Source organism: Uloborus diversus, chromosome 7, assembly GCF_026930045.1.
Source record: "Uloborus diversus isolate 005 chromosome 7, Udiv.v.3.1, whole genome shotgun sequence".
In the NCBI taxonomy this organism is placed as follows: Eukaryota; Metazoa; Arthropoda; class Arachnida; order Araneae; family Uloboridae; genus Uloborus; species Uloborus diversus.
In genome coordinates, this window is record NC_072737.1 from 54,214,960 (window position 1) to 54,241,192 (window position 26,233).

At 33.2% G+C, this 26,233-nt stretch overlaps 1 protein-coding gene across 1 annotated transcript; it reads left to right on the plus strand.

Moving 5' to 3' along the window:
- The first annotated feature begins 1,667 nt into the window (after positions 1-1,667).
- On the plus strand, positions 1,668-23,637 carry LOC129225921 (chaoptin-like). The gene is made up of 4 exons (XM_054860453.1): positions 1,668-1,844; positions 11,426-14,235; positions 22,116-22,531; positions 23,247-23,637. The coding sequence occupies exons 1-4, from the start codon at positions 1,668-1,670 to the stop codon at positions 23,603-23,605; spliced, it is 3,762 nt and encodes a 1,253-aa protein (XP_054716428.1). The 3' UTR covers positions 23,606-23,637.
- Positions 23,638-26,233: the final 2,596 nt, after the last annotated feature.

Genomic DNA, 26,233 nt, shown 5'->3' on the forward strand with positions numbered 1-26,233 from the left:
AACGTAGTAACAAAGTCACTAAGAGCATTTTTGAACAATAGGTAATATACAAAAGTCAGGAATCATCTTTGTGTATTACAAGACAGAAAATTCAAAACATTTAAAACAGAACTTAGTAAACTCACTATACTAGTCAACGGCACTTTTTTCGTAGCCACTAGTTAATAAGCCGCACATAAAATATTCTACCGCTTTGCAGTGAATAAAAAGCAACCAAAACAATGTTTAGTTATTTTTGAAATACTTAACCACTCTGGATTTATTTATGTATAATAAAAGTAAAAGCGATTGTAGAAGATTATAACACTATACTTAAGTATGTCTGACATGTGACAAAGTGACTCTTTTCACCGATATTATACTACATACAAGAAAATTCTAAGTAACTGACTAAATACATGATAGAAATATAAGTACTTACTTAGAGGGCGCGCAGAAAGGAAAGTTTGGCTGTGAGGAGATGGCACTTGCCCACGACTTATTTCAGAAGTGTCCATTTACATAAAGGAACGCTTCGCAGAGGAAAACTAAAGAACAGAATTCCTAATTTTAAAGCTTGAATATATCAACTAACTGGGATTTCAGAAATTTGTCCAAGAGTTAAAACATTTCAATTTTGTGACGTCAAAGCAGGTCACATCCTACAAAAGTGGGCGGGTCTTGCTTTAATCTCTTTCAGTAGCCATTGGTTAGAGACTACACCGCCTCTTCGAGTTAATTTGAATCGAAATTGGCTAGAACACTGAGAAGAGATATAATGGAGGAAGTGAAGACTTTACTTTGTGAAGACAAGACACCAAGTCACGTGATAGATTTTAAAGCGAGGCATTCAAAGAAATAAGTTTTTTTCGCTTATTTCGCGCGAAGCGTGCCAACCAGTTGTCGTTGTTGAGTCACGTGACTTGGGGTCTTTGGGTCAGCTTTTGCTAAACCAATGAGTGAGCTCCCTCCATCTGCTAACCCCTGCTCTAACGGCTGGAGTTGGGTAGCAATAAAGAACGTAAAGCATGTGATTTTTACTTTTTGTGATTTGAATGCAGTTATTGCTAAAACTTAAGAATTTCAGTTATAAATAAACATATAATGAAAACATATTTGGAGCAAATTTTCTTTTCAATTGAACTGATTCTAAAAAGCTTAAGCATTAATCATCAAAAATACGTACATCAATTAACAGAATTAAACATCAACAAACTTCAATCTGCAAACGATAAATTAATAATTAAATTATTTCACTCAAGATATTTACTGCAATCGCAATTGAAATAAATTGCAAAGTAATACAATAAATGCTGCAAACCGTTAGTTTGGAATGGCTTGATACATTATTGCCTTTTTTTTTGGTTACATATAGTCAAAGAATTATTTCTTCCCTTATAACACGTGTTGAAATAATGCATGCATAGCGCAAAAATCTCCCTAAACTAGTAAATATAAAGGACTGACAGGTGCCTTATTTTCGCAGTCGGACAATAGCAACAATGTTTATTCGACAAAAAGCATTTTGGGTACATTATTAGGAGAGTACTTGTCACAAGCAGAAGCATCAGCTCAATCGCTCATTTTTCAGCATGTATTTCAAGAAGCCTTTGTAAACCTCTCACAGCAAATAAACAATTTTTAGTGCAAAACTAGGATCCTTAACACATTTTTGGTTTTGTTTTCAGATGGCAATACTCCTGTCGACTCTGACGATTATAATCTTAGGTTTGTATGGAATTCACTGCAATGAGGTATGCAGCTTTAACCGCTTGTGCACTTGTAGAAGATCCCACCATGAAGTCATATGCCGAGGAGTACCATTTTCAGCTTTCCCAAATTTACCTACAGAAACTATATATCAAGTACGTCAGCAAAAACAGCTGCTAAATCTTTATCTTTACTTACTAATAATAAAGCTGAATCTCTGTCTCTCTCTCTCTCTCTGTCCGGATCTCTGTCTGTCTGTCTGTAGGATCTCTGTGACGCGCATAGCACCAAGACCGTTAGGCCGATTTTCATGATATTTGGCACAGAATTATATTGTAGCATAGGGTGTGCATCTCGAAGTGATTTTTTGGAAATTCAATTTTGTTCTTTTTCTATTCCAATTTTAAGAACATTTTACCGAGCAAAATTATCATAAGATGGACGAGTAAATTACCAAGTTATCATAACGTGGAACCGTAAGATGGGCAAGCCAATTGGAGAGAAATTCACCACACATTATTTGTAAATATACAGGCGAATCAAAAGAACTTTTAATTTTTTACTACGGACAAAGCCGTACGGGTGCCATTAGTACCCTCATAAATTTAGAGAGCAAAAATTATTTAACACCTAACTCCTCATCGACCGATTTCGAATTTCAAAAATCTATCAAATTTATCAGTTTTATTGCGACATAATTTCAATCACCAAAGAAAGAAGGAGTGGGACAGCGTAGTGGATTTGGAATCGAACACGGGATCGGAACGTTCCGGATTTGGAGCCTGACTCTGTCAATTATCCATCGAATACATGCGGATGACTCGTAACCACGAGTGAGGAATTACTGCTGATTCCTCCCCCTCCCCTTCAGCACTTTTCCGGGAGTATGCAGTGGGTGATAGATGGTGCTTCCCTCCAGCTGTCGAGGCCAAAATCCAAGTCTGGCCTACATAGGAGGCTCACTTCCAACGCACTCGCTGCGTTTTGCTTTATTTCCTATTGGTTAAAAGGAACTTGGATATCTCAAAAGATACTAGTAACAACTTGGATATCTCAAAAGATATTAGTAACAACAATCAAAGTCGAGTTATTTCGCATGGGTAAGCAGCACATTATATATTGCAACGTGATTTTTCACTAATCAATTGTTCACTAATGAACCGTATTGTGAAGTGGTTGCCCTCATTCGGGCAAATTTGTCGCAGTTTTTGAAGCTGGAGAAATCACATTTTGTAGCAATAAAAAAGCACTTTCGTATCAGGGAAAATCTTGTTTTGTAGCAGAAAAAGTAGCATTTTTTATGTTTCAAAAATATGAAAAGATCGAAAGAAAATTGAAAATGTTGCAAGTTTATATGTGGCCCGAAAAACAAAGCTGATTCCCTTAAAATCATAAAGTAAAACATCCTTTTTTAGTTTCGGTTCCTTAACAAACACATGATAATCATTATGTTATACTAATTTCATTTAAAATTTATTGATACAGAAAAAAAAAATGCAAGGATTTTATATTGGACAATCAAAACTTGAAGAACTTTTAAAAAAAACGTAAAAACGCTTCGAACAAATCACTCTCATTTCTTCATTTAAAATCATTTTATTTGGTTAATGCTGTACTTTATCAAAAATATAAAGAAAACTTTTTTCAGACAGTTTTTTTTTTCTTTTTTCTTTTTCTTTTTTTTTTTTGAACTATATTGATAATAAAAGTATGCTGTAGTGTTTCATAGCTCGAATGACTGACATAATTGCTAAAATTTTAAGAAATGCTAATAATAATTTCTTCATTTGTGTAACTCAACATTTTCAAACCTTCATCCGATGTTTTGCAAAACAATCGAGTTAATTACTTTATGACATTAAAACAGGTACCATGAATTTGGTAAGCCTGTTAAAAACTAAGCTGGTTTTTGCGAAAGGTGTTTGCTTGAACCAACTCGGATGCAACTGGACTGTAATTGTCGAATGAATGGGGTAATACGGTAAAAGTGCCAGTCCTGAATGGAATATACTGCAGAATGAGGTCTGAAAATATCCATTAGCGATGGAACCGTATAGTTCAGAAGAAGTACCGAGTGTACAGAAGCGGAAGTAAACGGATGACGAATTGTATAAAAAATCGTGCCTGGCGGGAAAATCGTAACAACGGAAAAAAAAAAGTTCATTTTAAGCCTAAAACGTAAAAGGCGTCAGTTATACAATATAGAATATTGGTGGGGGAAAAATATTTTTGTTTTAGCAGAGGAAACTCAAAAATAATATTTTTGAGCAGCTATTGGTGCAAGCATGTGGCTCCACAGAATAGAATAAATAAAATTAACCTGGTTTGTTTAGATTTTCAGCATGTGTCTGTTTGTCGTAATTTAACAGTAGCAAAGATGGCACCTTAAGTAATTTTGCGATTGGAAATGCTGACGATTTTCAAAAACCTTTCGTTATGTAAGTGAAGTCTTCACAAAGCAGAATCCTAAAGGATTTGGCAAGGGAGCCCTTTATATACAAACTGGTCCTACTTAAAACTCTGAGCGTTTTTGGAACAGGATTTTAAGACTTATTCTTTAAATATAGATTCCTCTTAATATATATTTTTAATTATTAGATATACAGTAAGACTTATCAGATGACAACTATTCCATTAATATGGGCATAGAAAGTAAACTTTTAAGTTATTTTCTCACGACCTTTGCCTAAGGTAGTTCATTGGTTAACTTTGTCTGCTACACGTAAATTGGTTCTACATTCGATCAACCACTTAATTTCTGTGTCAAAATTTACTCGTAATATGTTTTCTTGGTTTTTCGTTCACTAAATAAACCTTGAAAAATTACTTATCCAGAAATTCTAGCCTGTTCATTTTTTACTTAAGTTCAGATCCCCGTCATGTCATACTGTCTGTCCGCAGATGATATAGAAAGGCCAACATTCGATTTACAGGCGAATATAAACAAAACTATTAGTTTAAGGGATGCTAGCTTTTGCAGATGCGTAATAGTCTCTAAATTAAGCAGAGTCAGATTGAAATGCGAGAAACACGCACATCAAATTTTTACTTTCCCCCCTCATTTATATAGACTTGTCTTAACTGGACGTTTGCCAATTCCATAGCAATTGTGAGCAGACAGTATGTTAGCAGTGATTAAGTTAATCTGACAAGATTTGAATAAGATAATAATTTCCGCACTGGCAGAAATTATTGTTGTATTCCGAGTTTAAAGCATTGAGAAGAGATAAAATGGAGGGAGTGAAAACTTTCATTCATGAAACCGATACCTCAAGTTATGTGATATATTTTAAGGTTAAGCATTGGGGGGCAAAAATTAGGTTTCTTTCGCTTGTCTCACGCAAAACACGCCAACCATTCGTCGTTGTTGAGTCACGTGACTTGGTGTCTTTGGGTCAGCTTTTGCTAAGCCGATGATTGGACTTGCTCCCTCCATTTTAATTCCTTCTCTAAGGTTTAAAGCGCAAAACAAAGACATTAGCTATCATCTTTGTTTTAAGTTTTCAAAAGAAAAAAAATATTTGTTTTAGCACACTCAACTCTTATATTAATGAAACTTATTATATATTCTCTTATACTGGAATTTGGAAACTTTAGCTTGCTTTTAAAATTAGCTATTGCAATATAAGAATGTTTAATGGTTAAAAACTAGTCAATAATATTTATACCTACTGCATTTTTTAATGTAAATTTAAAATCAGAAAATAAATCGAATGATCCAGTAAAACGCTTTCTGAACAAATCTCTTTTTTTCCACTTTGCAGAATTAATACCATAACTCAATTATTGCAGAATTTAAATCATCAGCGTAAAATTTCTGTCTAGACATTGAATTTACAAAACTTCTTTCAGGAAAAATAATTCGCTTAAGAAAACTTTATCGGAGCAAAATTCAAAAGCAAAAAAAATATAGCCAATTTATTAAATTATTTTAAAAACTTCATTTTAGAATAGCATTTTCAAAAAATAGTTTGGGAAAAAGAGGAGTTTATGAAAATAACCAGCTGGTCGAATTTATTAGAGGATTAGTACCATTCACTAAAGCTATTTACTTTTTCGTGTATTTTATTTCTAAAAAAAGTATTTAATTATTTTCCAGCACAGCTTGAAAATATTTGTTTTTGTTTAACGCGTCGATGCTTAAAGTGCATAATATTCTAAATCAAACGAATATAAAACCTATATTTCATTTTTATTCTCTTGACCTTTAAAACTTATAACCACAACTGTGCGGTAATCGTTCACATAGTTTCATATTCTTTTCATTAATTCGGCTCTATTTAAATAAATGCAAGATAATAAATTGCGTAGTTTAATTGGATTAGTATTTTTTCCTGGGACCAAGACGTTCTTGGCTAGACAAATTCATGAAAACGGGTTTTCTTTTAAACCTGCATATTTTTTTACAAAATAATTACAATTTCAAAGTGACGTTTTTTCTATTGTTTTTGCTACTATTCGGAGCATGTTATTGTCAACTAAAAGTTTTACTTTCTTAAAAAAATATTTTTAAACATTGCCTGAACTGAGATATAATTTTTTGAGAACACAATAATCGATATGCAGCTAGGCACACTTTTTTCACAAATGACAAAAAATTTTACCTTGAAATTTTATATGTATCTTTAAAATCAAGCAATTGATGTTGATAAACTCATTTTAATTTATATTTACCAATTGAATTTTTTGAAAAAGAATTCAGAATTGAACATTCAAAAATGTTAAAAATTGTCATCATCGAAATGCATTCTTACAAAAAATACTAAACAAAATTTCCAAAACTTTAATGTTTACTAGCATGTGGTACTAGCATGTGGTTAGTGCATGTGGGTACTATAAACAATTGTGCCAAATTTCAAACTTATACTAATATTAGAACTTCTATAAAGTGTATCTAACCAGGGAACCACACGACTTAAGTAATAGTGAAAAAGGTTCAAAATGTTCGCATTCGAAAGAGCATATTTAGATTTTTTTGACCCATTAATTGTGTGACCTTGTCCCCTGGTTTCCGAGAGTCTGCAAGGTCTTAAAGTCTGCCAAAATCGCAAGAAAAGTCGCCAAATTTAAAGACTTGGCAAAAAATTGAAAACACCGCGTGATTTCATCGTCTGCATCTTGCAAGGCATCTCTTTTCCACTTTTGGTCATCTGCAATACGTTTGAAAGATGTTTTGCATTAATCCTTTACTTGTGTGTGTTAAATTAAAGAATTACCATCAAGCCTATGAAGTGGAAAGTAGAAAGCTTTATAAAAAGGGGCGACAACTTTGATAACAAAATTAAACGTAAATTTTGTCATTTAATTCGTGATAGTAATACAATACATTTCAGAATTGAACAGTATTTTAAGTGCGCTTTGATTAACAAATTTAAGCGTTAATTCTTATTAATGAAATATGTTGTAAGTATTTCTTAACAATCAAGGATAACTAATATGAACATGTACAAAAGTAGGCTAATTTGATCTTATATATAGAAAATAAATTGAATAGTCTTTGATGTTGAAATGAAATGGTCATGTGTAGTGGTATCAGTTCTTATTTTTTGAAAAAGTTTTTATCGATACGTGAAATTTTATCGCCTCACAATTGTAAGGAAAAATATTAAATTTTTAATTTAAAAATCGAAAAACAAAAATAAATAAATAAATAAAAATTTAAAAAGAAAACAACGGATAGTAAATGTCTATAACATGGATTTCAAAATCATGGATATCGGAAAATACACTATGAATAGAGGGATATAGTTATTTTTATTCTTAAAAAATATTATCATAGTTGGAGTTTGTTATAAAAACCCTTTTCGTCCTAACAAAATCGGTCACTACAGCTGGAAGCAGCTGTAACATAAATGTGCAACATATTACATGTAATTTATTCCTTTTTAAAAATACTAGAAAACTTTTACAAGTTATGCTTTAAACAAATTACAATGTCTTACTCTTTTCCAGGTTAGTGCACCACGATCCTCGAACATAATAAAATATGCCTGTTACAAGTCTGAGTTAACACAAACTCAGCCACCTCCACTTGAAACACTTTTGCGGTTTTTTTTTTTTTTTTTTTCAAGAGGTTGACCGTTCTGTACAGGATTTAAGTTCATGAATTGTTCCTGGTGCCATAATTTTCTATATTTTAATCTTTATTTTAATCCGTATCATATTTGCCAGGGGTCACGCATATTTTTTTTCCCTTCGACAGGCTTCTTTCATTTTTATTTCACTTTAGCTCTTGTATGTATTTAATATCAATCTGTAGATCAAAAATTTTTGAATTGCGGGGGTCTTTTTTTTAAATTTATATTGCCTAAAGTATACAAATTAGTTTTTCGCAAAACCGAAAAGAAATACTTATAATTCATACTTATAAGTACTATATTAAGAAATATTTAAAACGTATTTCTCCAATAGTAATCAACACTTTAAGTAATTAAGTGAAATATACCGAAAATGCACTAAAATGCTTAAATACAGTGGCTCCAAAAAGTGTTCGTCCACCTTCGACTTTTAATGAAATAGGTCCTTATCCATTGGTTAGAATTAATATTTCGGAATAGGTATTTTATTATAAGATCTATGATCAATTTTTAACAAAACTACATGAAATGTTTTAATAAAACAATAAAACTTTTTTTTTTTAAATCAAAAACCGAAAATTGCCGGAAATTTTATCTCACAAGTCTTTGTACACTTTGAAAAAATGTCAAAAATATAGTAAATAATTTAATTTTTTCTTAAATTATTATTTAGTAGAATATCATGTAGTAACAACACCTTTTGAACGTCTGGGAATAGATTTCATTGTTTTTTCTTTCTTTTTTTTTGTGCAATTTCTGAGTAAGTGTTCAGCCGCACTACGAGTCTTACTGTTTCTAGTTCGCTTTTCGTTTCAATGGTGTATTTTCGTAATCTAGCCATCAGATATCTCCAAATATGTTCCATTAAGTTTAAATCTGGCGATTGAGGAGATATTTCTAAGCTTAAGGACAAATTTTAAGGCACCAAACGCGTACGTGTGCTTCTTATCGTTATCTTGATAAAAAAAAACAAAGTTGTTTCCGATTTCCAAATTTTGGGTTTTTAGTTTAAAATTGTTTTTAAAATATTTAAATGAACAGCATAATTCATTATTTCACTAAAAAATTCCAAATTTCCAGCTCCTGATGCTGAGATGCACCCTCAGACAAAAACACCTTCACCGTCCTGATTAACTGATACAACTAAGTTCTTAAGATTATATTCCTTATTTTTTTCTTCCAATTACAATTATACAACAATTTAACCCAAAATGTTGAATTTATTTTCATCTATAAGTAAGACGTTGTTCCAAAACGTTTTGAGCTTATTTATCATTGATTTTACGACAGAAAGAGTAAGCTTACTGTTTTTCGCGCGAACAAGAAAATTTCTGCGGGAAGAGGTCCCATTTAATCCAGCTAATCAGAAACCTTGGCGAACAATTTTTGGTAAAAATTAAACGTAAAATGTTTCAATCAATTCTGCAGAAAGTTTTTCAGTTCTGAAATGTGTATTTTTCATGTTTTTTTTAACTATAAACCTCCGATCACGCTTTGTTAACTTTGCCAGTTGACTTTTTCTTACCTTGTTTTACATCCGATTCTTGTCTTTAAAGCACTTTATCAAGCACTTTACTATAGAATGGTATAAATTAACCAATTAAGAGACATTTCAAACCAATTTACGGCTATTGTGAGGGGAAAAAAATCAAATTTCGAATCGTGTTTGTTGCTTTCTACGCATTCCTGCCATTTTAAAATAATAAGCAGAATATTAGGGAATAAATACACAAAAACTTAAAGGCAAATGACTTTATAGTATCATTACAATGCAAAAATAATAAAAAAACACATATGATAATGAAACACGTATGATAATAATTATGAATTTATTCGAAAATATTTCAGTGTACGATAACTTTTGTGGCGTGTCTTTTCTCTGTCTCTTCGTTTTTTCACAAATTTCAAAAATAAAATCTGGCAATATATTGAAAAAAAAAAAAAAAAAACTACTGGGTTTTATTCAGAATGGCATAGGAATGGTGTGAAAAAAAAGGACTTCATATCCGAATTCGGTTTTGCGTTATTTTGGTTTTACTACAGAATTTCAAGGTGTACAAACACTTTTGGGAGCCACTGTATACTTTTATCCTGTCTGTCGCTTCAAAATTTGATTGGGAAAAGGGTCAATTCTGCCATGGGAAATTAAAGCGCAGTATCGTCGAAATGAAGTTCTGAGATATTCGGAAAAAGAGATACTTTGGATTCCATCAGGAGACACGTTGGAATATGACGTACTTTCTGTGATTAATTTTTAAAGCAAACCAAATAAGCAAGCTTGTATACTAAAGCTAAAGTGTAAAAGATGACAAAAAAGGGAAAAACTGAAAAATCTGCAGATACTACGCTTTGCCTTTCCACGGCAGCAACAAACCACATCAACATACACATTTCTGAAAACAACGCTTAGGGGAACTCACCCTAGGATTTAGGGGACTCGCCAAAAAATAAGGGGAGGAGGGGGATTCGAAATTTATTTACGTTATATTTGCATTGGTTTTACAAAAAAAAAAAAAAAAAATATTTCGAGTGACAGTGTTATCCCACGTCCCCTCCCCCTACCATTCTACACCATTACATGCACATGTAAATACTTTTTTCTAATACCAGAGGGATTAATTCCCACCTTCTGACCTCCTCAAGTGGTGGGCCTGCTTTTATCATCAATAATAAGATAAAACTTAAGTTTAATCTAGTTTTAAAATTGCCGTTACTCTGGAGAAAAACCTTTACTTTTCACTTCATAAGCTTGAAAGTGGTTTTTAACATTAACACATACAAGTAATGAAGGAGTGCCTATTTTCTCCAAGAGCGACAGAGCTACTCTCCCCTCCCCATTAATTACAAGACCCCACAGAAACAAAAGCCCTCACCCCAGAAGAGAGAAAAGTGCCCCTGAAAACAAGCCGCTAAATATTTCAATAATGGCACAGTGCCGCGACTGACCCCCCCCCCCCCCCCCGGTAGTTATCCTTGAGTAAAGAACTAACGTTAAACATCTTTCACGTTCTTTGGTGATGACCGAAAATGGCAATAAGATGTATTGTCAGATGCAGATTTTGAATTCTCGCCGCAACTTCCATTTTTTAACGAAACTCTAAATTTGGAGATTTTACTCAAAATTTTGGAAGATTTCAAGACCTCATATTTCGATAACGGGGTCACGAAGGCACTTAGTATTCTGTCCATAAACATGTTTTATTATGCTCTTTCAAATGCTACCAATTTTTTTTTTTTTTTTTTTAAATATCCTTGATCGTGTGGTTTCCTGGTAAGCATCAAAAAAGCACATTTCGAGAAAACTGGCTAAAACATTTTGGACTCTTGCAGTTTTCCTCATCGTCACGTGTTTTTACCTTCGTATTTTGTGGGTTTCTATTGACAGGAAACATGTTAATTACATATTTTTTGAAAGGGGGAAATCTCTTTTATTTTTTAAAACGAAAAATAAAAAAACGAATTTTGTAAAGATTTTTTTCATCTTGAATGTAAGGTTTTCCTCTACTTGATTTTCTAAATCAATGACTTTAAATGTAGTTATCACACACGGGTTTCGGGTAAGATGCACAAAAAGAAAATTAAAATTAAAGAAATATGTAAAAAAAACGTAGTAACTTGAATTTTTGTGGCATAACTATTGATATTGAATTTTTTCCCAGGTTACAATGATACGTACGGGACTTGAAGTGCTTCCCAGCAAGTCATTCGAAGGCACAAGTGTAGCATCCTTACACTTAATGCAGAACAATATAATTATTTTGTCTCCTGGTGCATTTAACGGATTAGAAAACATCTTAACAACCCTTGATTTGAGCCACAACCAACTTAGGCAATTTCCATTGTCCGTCCTGAGTCACCTCAATAATCTTCAGTGGCTCAATCTACAAGGAAACCACATTGAAGATATCCATGGTGTCAAGTGGTCTCACCTCAACAGCAGAGTAACGTTGAATACCTTGTTTCTGGGGTCCAACTACATCGCAAGCATTCAGGAAGGTGCCTTCGTGAAACTCATCAACCTTAATGTCTTGGATCTGGACGGAAATTTCATCCACGATGTTGGAAGTCACTGTTTCCCCCACTCCCTTCGATCACTGTCTCTTGCCAATAATATTCTGAAAAAAGTGCCTCTGCATTCTATTTATGCTCTAAAAAATTTGCGGTTCCTTGACATATCCGGAAATCTTTTCCACAGACTACCTTGTCCTTTCCATCTGCATGTAACCCACTTGGACAAAATGGACCTCAGCAATAACCTGCTGACCCATATCACCGAATGTGTTTTCAACGGATCATTCACCATTAAAGAACTTCATCTTGATTTCAATTTCATACGTAGCTTATCAGCTAGAAGTTTTAAAGGAACAAAACTCGAAAGATTAATGTTAGCAAATAATCGTATAAGTAACATCCATTCTGATGCTTTTGCAGGTTTGGAAACTACATTGACGACTTTAGATTTAAGTTTTAACTTGATGGAACAGTTTCCAACTGCTGTTAACGATCTCAATGCCTTGTTGTACTTGTCGTTAAAATCGAACTTATTAAAAGGCCTCGGTAGAGGAGATTTACACGGCTCTAGGAACAGCTTAGAAATTTTGGACCTATCTGGTAACATGTTGCAGCATGTTCCTAAAAATACATTAAAGCCTTTGACAAAGCTCATGCGCCTCAGTTTACAGGATAACCGGATTCAGAAAGTTTACCGTGACGATTTCGAAGGATGGGGACAAAGCTTAACAACACTGAGTTTAGCAAACAACAAAATGACGTATTTATCTGGAGGTGCTTTTGCTCATCTCACGAAGCTGAAAGAGCTAAAATTGTCTTTCAACAATTTGATGTACTTAGATCAAAATGTATTTTCGCCTCTTAGAAAAACTTTGGAAGTACTTGATTTAAGCTCGGCGTTTTCTCAATCCAACCATCCTTTGGAGTTGTTCATCAGTAGTTTGAGTCATCTTGAGTGGCTGCAGTTGGATCATAATAACATATCTAGATTATCTTCCACGAGCGTCAATGCATTATCTAAACTGCGTCATTTAGATATTAGCAACAATGAAATGGTAGACATTTCTCCGGATTTTTTTGTAGCCTCAAAGCATACGTATCTTAGTGCCGTCCACATCAGTAATAATGATTTAAAGCTCATCGAAAGTGGTACATTTGATAATATTTTACATTTGTCAACTGTTGTTTTATTTGGGAACAAAATTTCCAACATTGAAAGCTATTCATTTAACAACTGCAAATATCTGCACACTCTAGTAATATCTAATAATGAACTAGTATCAATAGGAAGTTCAGCGTTCAGCAACCTTACACGATTGTCGAACCTCTTCCTTCAAGATAATCGTTTAGAGTCATTTTCATTTGAAATGATTCAAGGCGAAACACCTCCGCTATACTTGAACCTTTCAAACAATGCCATAAAATACTTAGCTAACGTAAACGATTCAATGCCAACGTACGCAAAAGTACGAATTCTAGATTTAACATGCAATCAAATTTCTGTGATACCCGATTGTTTCTTTGAAACTATATCAAGATATTTGCTTCATTTATTTTTGTCCAATAATTTCATTTCTGCTCTTCCACCAGTTGAGTTGTCAAGTTTACAAGTCTTGCATCTGTCTTTCAATGACTTCCGGAGCTTGAACTCGTCTGATTTGGTGTGCTGTCCAAATGTTCAAATTCTGAAACTTGATCATAACAACATATCATATGTAGACGCTGACACATTCAGACATATGAAGCACTTGCGAATCCTAGATCTTAGTTATAATGCTATCTCAGAAGTAGATGAAAATATATTTTCATCTACAAGCCTGGAAAGATTGAACTTTTCGAAAAACTATTTCACTCAAACGCCAACAAGAAGCTTGGCCTCAGTCCGAGATACTTTAAGACACTTGGATCTATCTTTGAACCTCATCGAGAATATATCTGTTGACAGTTTTTCGAGACTTAACAAACTTCAAGCCTTGAATTTGTCTTCCAACCACATATCTTTCCTTCATGAAAAGAGCTTTCACCATTTGAACAATTTACTGGAGTTGGACTTATCACATAACCCCTTAAAAGCAATTGCAAATGACGAACCTTTCAGTTCTCTAACCACATTATCGTCTCTACACATGCGTAATACTAGTCTCATATCCATAACCTCTCTACCACTGCCGCAGCTAAAGTACTTAGATCTAAAGGATAACTACATTTACAATCTATCTCAAGAAGTATTCAGCATAACTGATCACATTCATTATTTGGATTTGTCCGGAAACTTGCTGCAAGATGTTCCGCTGCATTTGTGGAGAAAAACTAAGAAGTTGGTTTCTTTAGACATATCCCGCAATCCGGTTGAAGTCTTAGGCGTCAATAGCTTTTCTGGATTGGAAAAGTTACAACATTTGGACATCAGTGGATTGTTGCTCAAAAGGTTGGATCCTAGAACACTTTATAATTTGAAGTAAGTTTCATTGTTTTGATCTCAATCATACTGCATTATCGTTTTTTGTAGCTGAACACTCAATTCTTACTAAGTCATAATTGTTGTCTTTTATTTCATTAACTCAAATATTTCATCAGAGTTGCTTTTAAATTTTAAATGCTCACTATTATGGGAGGGGGAACTCACTTACTCCATAGTGAGCGGACCCTTTTGCTCCTTATAGCGAAAATTTATGGGGTAAGTGGGACCACTTCTCTTAAAGAGTTATATTAATATTATTTTATTAAAAAATTCTTGTTGCAGTATGCACTTTAAGTTAAACTATACATGAAAGTCTAATGATCATAAAAAATAATAATAACTAAACGGGGGGGGGGGGAATTCTACAAAACCCAAATGTATGCAAAACCAATCAGTGTGATGAACTATGACATTATCAATGTAAAAAAAGTACAAAAATCATCTGCATATTTCAGTTTTAGGAGAATGATTCACTTACTCCAGTGATCCACTTCCCGCAACCAACCCAAATTAAAACGTAAACTAATAAGCAAAACGTACGAAGGTTTGGTTTATAAGTTAAGTGTGCCGTACAAAGACCCATTAAAGGTCAAGGCTTTATATCTCACTTATTTATGATTAAGTTGGCTCCATTTTTTACGCATTGACCAGGTAACTCAAAAAAATAAATAACGAAATAAATCCATGAGAAAATGTAAGTTTTAATTAGGTTTTTCCGCAGTTTTAACATCAAAGAAAGGCAATTATATAATATAAGAAACATGACTTTCAAGGCCAACTCTGGGCAAGAAATACATGTTAAACCACATTTGAATCAGTGAGAAGCAAAGGGATGTAAAGGGACATTTTCAAGTTTTGAGTAAAACGACTTTTAAGATAACATCCTACGTAGGTTGAATAAGTCATTGAAATTGTTTTCTAAATCATGTTATACAGCAGCACTTACTAGTACTATCTCTTTCCTTAAGACAGAGGAGGGGTTGACCTACCATTTGTACTGGTTATCTCCAAATTTTTAATTTTTTCACTTACATCCCTTTGCTTCTCACTGCCTCATTTGATGAACTCAAAAACATTATCAGAAATTCCATGTTTACTTCAATAAAAAGAAGAAACATCACTCGTTACATTCGGGAGTTGATAATTCATTACGTTTTGTTATTTGGACACACTCCTGCACACCTTTCGCGCACATACTTGCAGCATATGCAGCACAGGATAGTCCTCCTCTCGATACTCCGGACTTCTAATAAGGCTAGCCATGGCCTTATTACCCACAATATACTTTTCTAGGTTATCAAATCAATGGAAAAAATGTCCGTATGCAACATTTTTCTTTTAAAATTCGTCAAGAGGAGGAGAGTTTTATTTGTTTACATGGCCTAAATAATGATTGGCGCATCCACCTTATACAAGACAAATTTATTATGTCTTTGATTAAGCTGTTGGATTTCACTGCCGTGTAAAGTTAGAGGTCAGTAACTGCATTTTTTTCCCTTCATCACATATTGTTTTTTAGCTTTACTGTACAAACTTATTATTAGGTTTCCGCTGAAAATAAAACACGAAAAAAGCGTCAAATTTCAAAGATTTCCTGTCGTTGGTATGGAATCTAAAATGCATTTCTTCAGATATCTTAGAAACTCATTTCCACAGATACTGCCCTTTACTTTCCATGGCAGTATACTTCCAATAGTTTTTAAAAAAACTTTAAAATATTACTTAAGTTAATAACAAAAGTTCTTTTATTTTTATTAAAAAGAGATTGATTCTTTCAATTAAAGTCCGCATAAATATATATATATACAGTGGCTCCTAAAAGAGTTCGTACATCTGCGACTTTCATTGAAATAGGACCCTATCCATTGGTAAGAACTAATATTTCGGAATAAATATTTAATTATAAGAGCTATGATCAATTTTCAACAAAACTACATGAATTTTTTTAAAAAAATATTAAAACTTAATTTCATAAAAATTAAAAACCAAAAAGTGCCAGAAATTTTAGGTCAAAAAAGTCTTCGTATACTTTTAAAAATGTCTATATATTATTGAATAATCTAACTTTTTATTAAGTTATTATTTAGTATAATATCATGCAGTATCAACAACACCTTTTAAACGTGTAGAAATAGATTTCATTCGTTTTTATTTATTTATTTATTTTTTTTTGGCGTAATTTCTGAGTAAGTGTTCAACTACACTTCGAGTCTTACTGTTCCTAGCTCTATTTTTGTTTCAAAGCCGTATTTTCTTAACCTAGCCTCCAAATATCTCTAAATATGTTACATTAAGTTCAAATCTGGAGATTGAAGGGATATTTTCAAAACTTTAGGACAATTTTTGAGGCACTAGAGGTAAACGTTGAAAACCGTGTGCTTCTTATCGTTATCTTGATAAAAAACAAAGTTGTTTCCAATAACCAATTTTTTGCTAAGAATTTAAAATTGGTTTTTAAAATATTTAAATGAACAGCAGGATTCATTATTTCATCAAAAAATTCCAAACTACCAAGTCCTGATGCTGATATGCACCCTCACACAGGAACACCTTCACCGTACTGATTAACTGGTCCAACTAAGTTCTTAAGATTAAGTTCCTAATTTTTTTCTTCTATTTACAACTACACAACAATTTAACCAAAAATGTTGAATTTATTTTTATTTGTAAGTAAGACGTAATTCCAAAACGTTTTAAGCTTATTTATCCTTGATTTTGCGACGAAAAGCGTAAGCTTTCTGTTTTTCGCATGGCCAAGAAAATTTCTGCGGGAAGAGGTCCCATTTAATTCAACTAATCAGAGAACAATTTTAGGTGAAAATTAAATGTAAAAAGTTTCATTTAACTCTGCAGAAACTTTTACAGTACTCAAATGTGTATTTTTCATAAATATTTTAACTGTAAATCTCCGATCACGCTTTGTCAACTTTGCCGATGGACCTTTTCTTACCTTGTTTTGCGTCCGATTCTTTTCTTCAAAGTATTTTATAAAGCACTTTACTATAGAATGGCATAAATTAACTAATTTAGAGACATTTCAAATCAATTTACCACTACTGTGAGGGAAAAATTCAAACTTCGAACGGTGTTAGTATTTTTTTACGAATACTAGCCATTTTAAAGTAATAATCACAATAATAAGGAATAAATAAACAAAAAAATAAAGTCATATGACTTTTAAGGATCAACACAATGCAAAAATAATAAAAAAACGACATATGATAATTTTAATCATGAATTTATTCGAAAACATTTGAGTGTACGATGACTTTTGTGGCGTATTATTTCTCTGTATCTTCGTTTTTTGACCCATTTCAAAAATAATATCCGTCAATAATTTGAAAAACATACAGGGTTTTATTAAGAATGACATAGGAATGATATAAAAAAATATTGAAATTCATATTCGAATTCAGTTTCGCGTTATTTTGGTTTTACTAAAACATTTCAAAGTGTACTATCACTTTTGGGAGCCACTCTATTTCTTACTACTATTATATATGCGGAATAAGTTTGTCTGTATGGATGTATGGATGTTTGTTACTCTTTCACGTAAAAACTACTGAATGCATTTTGATGAAACTTTACAATAATATAGTTTATGCATCAGAATAACTCATAGGGTAGTTTTCACCCCGTTATGGGTGGGGCAAATCTCCCCCCCCCCCCTAGGGGAACGATAAAACCCAATTTTTGTATAAATTCTCTAATATGAGGATGAAAAAATACTTGCACAAATTAACATTATGTGTCCACCGAAAGCTCTGATTTCTCTGCTGAAGACGGCACCTGTTTAAAATTTCTAAGTAGAATAAAAAACGAGTTATGAGCTTTTTAGTTCCATGTTCGTTTAGTTTAGTTCCGCGGGGTTCCCATTCGAAATATTTTTTAAACTAAAATCCATTTTAGGCTATCTTTTTAGCTACGTTAAGGTAATGGGGAAGCTCCGAACCTCTCTTTAAATATGTATTATCACCGAAACAGAGAGGGGCGTCAAAAACGCAAATGTTGGATGTCTTCGTGGATCTTAGAGGGTGGTTTAACATAATGTCCCCAAAAACGTTGTGAAGTGATGTACGCGATCCTGGAACTTTTCAAAAGTCCCGTCCTGGAAAGACGACTTGAGGATTTGTTTGGTAACGTTAGGAGAAAGAAGGTGGAGGAGGCTCTCTCCTGAAATTGAAATGCGTTGTAGGCTATTTTTCAGAAGGAATGTTCCGGAAGCTCCTGTGGAAATTTCCGAAAACCAAATTTTAAGCTATCTGTGAGGAAGTTTGAGGGGAGGCTCATTCGTCGGAAATTTTTTGAAATTGAAGTTTTAAAAACGCAATAATAGGCTTCTTTTGGAGACGTTAGTTGAAATGAGGGTTTTGCATATCTTTCTAGGAAAAAATTTTTAAATGCAAAATTTTCGGCTATCTTTAAACAGATTAGGTGAGTTAGATGTTTTAAGGATCTTCCTCAAAAATGCTCGAAATTAAAGTTCTAAAACAGGCTATCTTTGGGATATCTTTGATCATGTTTTAGGGGAAGAGATAGGGTTTAGTGTTTGAGTACTCTCCTCAGATTTTTTTTGTTCTTAAAGCTTTAAAGGCGCAATTTAAGTTACATGGTGAGATGTTCGAAGAGGATGTGGATGCTATCTCGCGGTATTTTTTTCAAAATTGAAGATCTCTAAAAATGTACAATTATACTATGTTGTGAGGCGTTAAGGAAAGAAAGATTTGGGAGCTCCGCCTGGAATATTTTGCTATCTAATAGGAATTTCAAAGCTATCTTCGTTGATAACAGGGAAATAAGTGGGAGACACGAGAGCTCTCCCGTTTTAAAACATTACAAATCTCATCTTTGATTGAAAAAAGGAAGATTGAAAGTTCCCAGCGGGAAATCGTTTGAAAATGAACTCTCTTCCCCAAAAACCGACCTTTTAGGTCATGTTAATCAAGTTAAGGAGACGAACCAGTTAAAATCCTCTCTGTTCCGACAATTTTAGAAATTGAAGTTGAACACTACAAACTTTACGAATCTTTGGAGACTTAAGAAAGGGTGTGGGGATCGGGGGCTCTTCAGATGAACACAATTCGGCTATCTATGGTGATCCTCCTCTTAGTCCCATGAGTTATCACTGCCGCTTCTTCAATCTGTAACTTAAGGAAAAGGGAGAGAAAAATAAAGAATTATATGCTCTCTTAGCTCTCTTATGTTCACAAGAACAACACATATTTTGTGTCGTAGTACTCTTCTCGTAATCATACCAAAACTTTACGTTTCAAAGTTTTTTTTTTTTTTTTTGCCCCTTTTTATAAATTTAAAGTATGATTACCTTGTTTGGAATTTTTTTCACATCAAAGGAGTCAAATCGCTGCCCCCAAAAATTTGCCGCCCCGGGCGGACCGCCCCCTCCGCCACTCCCTAGTTACGCCACTGGATTTATGTTGTGTGATTTTTTGGGTGTCTTCCCAGTTTCGCCGACATTTCATTCCCCCCCCCCTCCCTTGATTTTCAGTTTTCAAAACACCTTTTTATATATTAAAAAGGGGAGATCATTTTAAATGTCGGCGAAACTGGGGAGAAACCATTTTTTGGTAACAATTTGACTTCTCCCTGTGTTGACCATTAACTTGAATCGATTGAAAAAAAATACATCAACGTGAGCGGAGCCGCGGGTAAAAGCTAGTATATATATATATATATATATATATATATATATATATATATATATATATATATATATATATATACAGGTAGTTATCAAAAGCAATGGCAACACCTGGGAATAAAAGTGACCATTTTGAATGCGCTTCGTAAGCAATAAATAATAAAACTAGGTGTCTGATTTTTTTTATAAAGAGCATTGAATGAATCCTGGTTGTATGTGGTGGCTTAATTGAAGTTCTGGAAGGCTTGACTTTTTTTCAATCGCGCGAAATGTCGGATCTCTCAAATTTTAAAAGAGGTCAAATTTTTGGAGCGCCTCTAGCTGGAGCAAGTGTAACTGAAACAGCTCAACATTTTGGCGCTTCTAGAGATGCAGTATCTAAAGTCATGATAGCGTACACACAGTGCGGTGATAAGCTCGGTAAAGCAAAATAGAGGGCGGAAAGAGAAGCTCAGTGAAAGAGGTCAACGGGTATTGAAGCGGTCCAAAGCGGATTGTAAGGTCCAAAAAGCGAACAACAGCAGCAAAAGTGACCACAGATCGATTCACCAAAATGAGTGATTACAGTTAGAAGGCAACTTTATAAACCAAACATTTACGGAAGAACAGCGATTCCCAAAACACTTGTCACAAATGTTGATGCTAAACGTCGTTTACTGCGGTGCTACACTCACAAATTCTGGTTGATTGATAAGTGGAAGAGAGTAACACGGTCTGACAAAATGTCTTCAGCACTTTTTCCTACTACAGGACGGGTACGAGTTTGGAAGACACCAACACAAGCGTATGATTGTTATTCTCTCCTTCCAATGGTCAAGCATGGACTAGGAACTGTCATGATATGGGCAGTCAAGTCGTGGGTTTTTGCCGGACCAGTCGAAACCCTAAAAAGAAGGATCACTGGGGAGAAGTATAGACACATTTCAGCTGACCAGATCCATCCTATGATGCAAACTTTGTTTCTTGAAGGAGATGGAGTTTCCCAAGCTGATAATGCTCCAATTCATGCAGCGAGACTTCTCCAATCGTGGTTTGAGGAACACGGGGGTGAATTCAAACATCTGCCTTGGCCAGCACTGTCACCTGACCTTATTATAATTGATCCGTTATGGTCTATTTTCGAGTAATCGTTATCCTCCACTAACGTCTCTCCCAGAGCTTTCACAATATCTCCATGAAGAATGGTACAAAATTCCTCTGAACACTATTCAACACACACACCATTCAATGAATCGATTTCTCGGCGAATCCAAGCTGTAATGCATGTCAAAGGTGATCCTACACCATACAAATAAAGAATTCTTTATAAATCTCAAGTGTTTCCATTATTTTGAAAACTACATATATATATATATATATATATATATATATATATATATATATATATAGGGTGTTCCGTTTTAACCTGCAAGACCTTTATGTCCGCAATCGTTAGAATGAGTCAAAAAAAAAAAAAAAAAAAAAAATCAACTTTTTATACGGGCTCTATAGGTCCTTTAACTAATATTTAGAGAAATAATCTTCATTGAAAACTATTACTGACACAAAAATCTTGACATTTGTGAGAAAAAAACTCGAGGAGGTATTCCAGTTAAAAGTTTTAAGGGACCCTACAGAAGATGAGATTTTAACTTATCGCCCTTTCAGAAGCATGACAGGTCGTCAAAGTTAGAAAAACAAATTATTCATATTTTTCATTGTTATTCAAAAATAAGTGCAAATGTTGTGCCGTGATACGCAAAAAGCACAACAAAATCTCGAACAATTTGAAAAACCACACTCTATGCACACATATAATTTTAAAACTTGTTAGTCGCTATATTTCCCCCCAAAAGCTGTTATTGACGACGAGTGAAAAGTGGTGTAAGTCACAAAACGCTGCGTTTCATATCTCGGTGAACATTGGTCATACTAATTTCAAACTTTTTGTGTTGGAATTATTTTTCAATGGAAATTATTTCAATAAATATAAGTTAGGGGACCTGGGGCCCGCATAAAAAGTTAAATTTTGTATTTTTTTTAATTTTTACTTCAAACCTTCAATATCTTAACTCTGCATCAGATTCTGAACATTTTTGCAAATAGAAGTATTCATCTAGGACGAACGGTTGCAAAAATAAAGGTATTGCAGGTTAAAACGGAACACCCTATATATATATATATATATATATATATATATATATATATATATATAAACATTCATTTATCATTTTTGCAGATTTCTAATCACAGTAAAGACCGACTCCTATGCATCTGTGAGATCTTTCCGTCTTCAAGATCTACTCTCTCAGGCTCCTGCTCTTAGAAAAGTCACAATAAACGTAGAGGAATCAACACTATCCCACCAAGTGCAAGGAGCTTTCGGCACCAAACTGCGAGAACTAGTCATCACAGGTCTGAATCTTCAGAGGATACTGCCTGACGCGTTTTCCGGTCTTTCCACGCATGAGCTAACTATCCGGATTTGTGGAACCACCGTGAATAAATTTCCTGATGGATTATTGCGATACTTGCCGGATGTCAGGTATTTGACTCTGGATTTGAGGAATAATCAGCTAGCCACAATGGGCCCTGGTGTTTTAGCTGCAATAGCGAGAGATGGGCCTGATGTGCTTCAAACGCAACACATATCAGGTAAACAGCCTAATTTTTTATTCATTTTTTCGTTCTTGTGTGTTTATTAGGGTGGAGTTTAAAAGTCGTTAAAAAAATCTAATTTTTGCCTGTCTCGCCCTCTAATCTGGTTCCATTAACTATAAAAATGATACATTGAAAAGTTATATGTACGCAACGTATTAAAATTGCTTTAAGGGCTCAAAGTTTAGATAATATCGCAAAAATTAAGATTAGCTATGTAACAAAGTATTTAAAGTTAACGCAATTATTTCAAAAAATAATACTACCACTCTTTATTTTAAACCTTAAAATGCATTGATTTTTGCTAAGATCAAAATTCTTTTTCCTGCTACCAGGGAATTTTTTTAGGGAATTTTTAACATTTTCTAACAGTAAATGCAGTTACTGCTTTTAATTCCCACCCCCTCAATTAACGTAAGGAATATCTTGTTTTGAAATGAAACAATAATAAGATCTTCCAAGACAAAAAATAAAGGATATGGATGACGTTTTCACGTGACCGCCAATCAGTAATTTCCAAATTCGTACATGGTTTTTAGCAATGTAAAGGTCGTTTATATGCCTCTGGGACCAAAAGTTAATTCAAAAACAAGGCAACTACCTAAGTCAATGAAATTACTGTTCCCTAGTGTAACTATATGTCATAAGTTGGATGAATATCAATGCACAGTATTATTTCTTCTGCCAATATAACTAACTATATATTTATTAGGAGGAGTTCTGCTAGAGGACAACCCATGGAACTGCAGTTGCGAATTGTTGTGGCTGGGAAGGTGGCTGAGACGTTGGCTGCGAGAAACGTTCCACGTCCATATGCTAAATGTGGAGGCGGCTCTTTACGTTAACAGCGTCTCAAGAAAAGCCACCTGCTCCGTGACAGGCACAAACATTAGTCTCGCAATAGTCGAATTGCGTTCTACTGACGTGGACTGTGAAGTCAAGGTCAATAGGTCATCGCATCTTCTGATAAACTACGTAAATCCATTAATTGTCGTAATGGTGGCACTTTCTTCCAGTTACTTTTATTTCGCTCAAATATGGACTGAACTGAACACATATTTAATTAGGTAGTTCAAATAGAATATTTATTATTTATATGTAATTAATTTCATAGAAATAAAATTGCTTTGTATAAAGTGTTTGTTGTTTGTTCAATTGCGGAAAATAAATAAAAATGCATCTGTAAATGACAGTATTGGTAATTAGTTATGATCAGAGCAAAAACATGAAATCGACACATTTTGCTGCACGTAAAAAAATGCTGATTCATTAACTCTTACTTTGTTCCTGTTTGAGTTTTGGAAGATATGGTACGGTTTTCACGATTGACATTTTTATCTGTATTAACAGGCAGGGGTGTTTTTTACGTGAACCTTTGAAGTCAATATCAACCTAAAGGAGCTAAATTGTCATAGAACAATTAGAAGAAAACTACTATCTGCAGTATAGAGTCTTAAATAAATTAGAAATTTAAAAAAGAAACAAAAATACTATGCAGGTTCAAATTCACACATTTAAAGTCAAACCATAATCATAAGCAACTTTAAAACGAAAACAGTTGATCTAGCAACACAATTCACAAAACTCTCATTGCAATAATAACAAGGCATAGGTGTATAAAAAATCTTATATAATTAAAAACTGAGCGTATGTATCTATGTATGTACCTAAGTATCTGTGTAGTCATCTATGTCCGAGTTACTTCTCCCGAACAACAGTGAACTGACCATTAAATCCGGTATCGATGGATTCGTAAACGTCTTTATGTTGGGCTATTAAACATAATCCTCCGATATTAATTAGCAGAGATATCAATTATAAACTTAATTATGACACTTAGATTTCGACATAAAATTCCTATTTCATAAAATTCCTATTTTTCGAAGGGTTCCCGCATTCAAATTATTATTCACTGCTTCATCTCAACTTACCGCAACAATGCTTTTATTAAAATTTATCGCATTAAAAAAATCATTGAGACGAAAGATTTGTTGCCATTTTGTTTCTCGAATATGAAAAAGTAAAATTATTGCTTTGTTTTTAATGGTTTTTAATGTAATCGGGGGATTTAAAATATTTACTTTTTGGTTATTTTTTTGCAATCTGCCGCAAAATTTCACTGATTATTATTATTTTTATTTATTAATTTTTTTTAAGCCTGAGGTTCAAACTTGAAAATATCCACTTAAGTCCCTTTGCTTCACACTGTCTCACATGTGTACAAAAAGTTCTAATATGCCAGTTTGGATTGTAAAATTTTACTCATAGTTATTAAGAATACAGCTCTACTGATGAGCATGATCTTTTGTTGTCTTATTATTACTTCAATTTTATGAAGCGTTCACCAGCATCTTTAGAAAGAGACACAGTTAACTAAAGGATTGTCATAATCCGATTAAGTAATAAACGAGAAAATGAGCTTAATGTTTTGATAAAATGCAGAGCAACATAACAAAAAGAAATGCATAGTTATGATATAAAGAAAACGTTAGGCAAATGTGAAATCTAAAAGCTTACATTGCTTTATGTGCAGTAAATTGTTTTTTGTAAGACACTCAAGAGCAAACTGTTTAAAGCAGTTCCTTGGAGCTTCAAAAGGTTGTTTTTTTTGTTTTCTACTTCTACGTAGGATTTGAAGATTTAATTTTTCTGCATTGAACTGCCACGTGAAGAAAAAGTAAAGAAAATATTCTTTAATCGTCCAGGACACATTTTGAAAAATATTTTATTAAACAATTTAGAGTTTTGAAATTTTTTACGCTGATTCACCATCTATGAAAAAAACCAAAATCATAACAGAAATATTTATTTATTTTGTAATTAAATATTTGTTTTTAATTGGGGTTGCTTTAAATCGCTAAAACTCGAAATATTCTTGACCAATTTTCAATTTTTTTTCCAAAAACTATACACAAATGTCTAAACTTTAACTTTATTCGACGTAAAAAATATCAATTCATTAAAACTTAAAAATACTCTAAGATACTTTTTTTTGTTCAAAAAACCATTTTTTGAAGAAAACAATTTTTGAAGAAAACATTTTTTTTTAAATTCGTCGAATAAAAAATTAAAGTAAAATATTGGAAAAGGATATGCTCCAAATTTCATTACTTTATCTTGATCACTCCTTGACTTATAAGAGTTTGAATGCAAAAAAACGGGAAAAATTGAATCATGGAGTAAAACACGAAAAAAGTTTTAAATTTAAATATAATATTAGTTAAATAAACGCAACAAAAAATTATATCTTTCGTCTAATTAAGCTAGAAACTAGATTCAAGCGTCTTTTTAAACAGAAAAAACGGAGAAGTTTTTTAAATGATAAAAGAAATTGAAAAAATTGACGTTTTTGGACTTTTAAGGTGTAGCAGTCACAAGTTACGGGAAAAAAAGCTTTATTGCTCAACCCCCTTTAAAGTTATTGCTACCAAAAATGGGCGACAAAAAAATGCATTCTCTTCTTATTCATCATTTTTGTTTTATAAAGACAAGTTTTCTAGGTAAAAAGCAAATTTTTAATTGTATATTTAAGGATAAAAATCATTATTTAGTATGAAACTATCTTCCTGTGATAACATTAAAACAAACAGTTCAGACAAATGTTTGTTCAATGCCGGACACAAATTCAAAATTTTGTTCAAAAATAGTATACATTATTAAATTAAAGAATATAAGTAGAACATCATTGATCTACCAAAG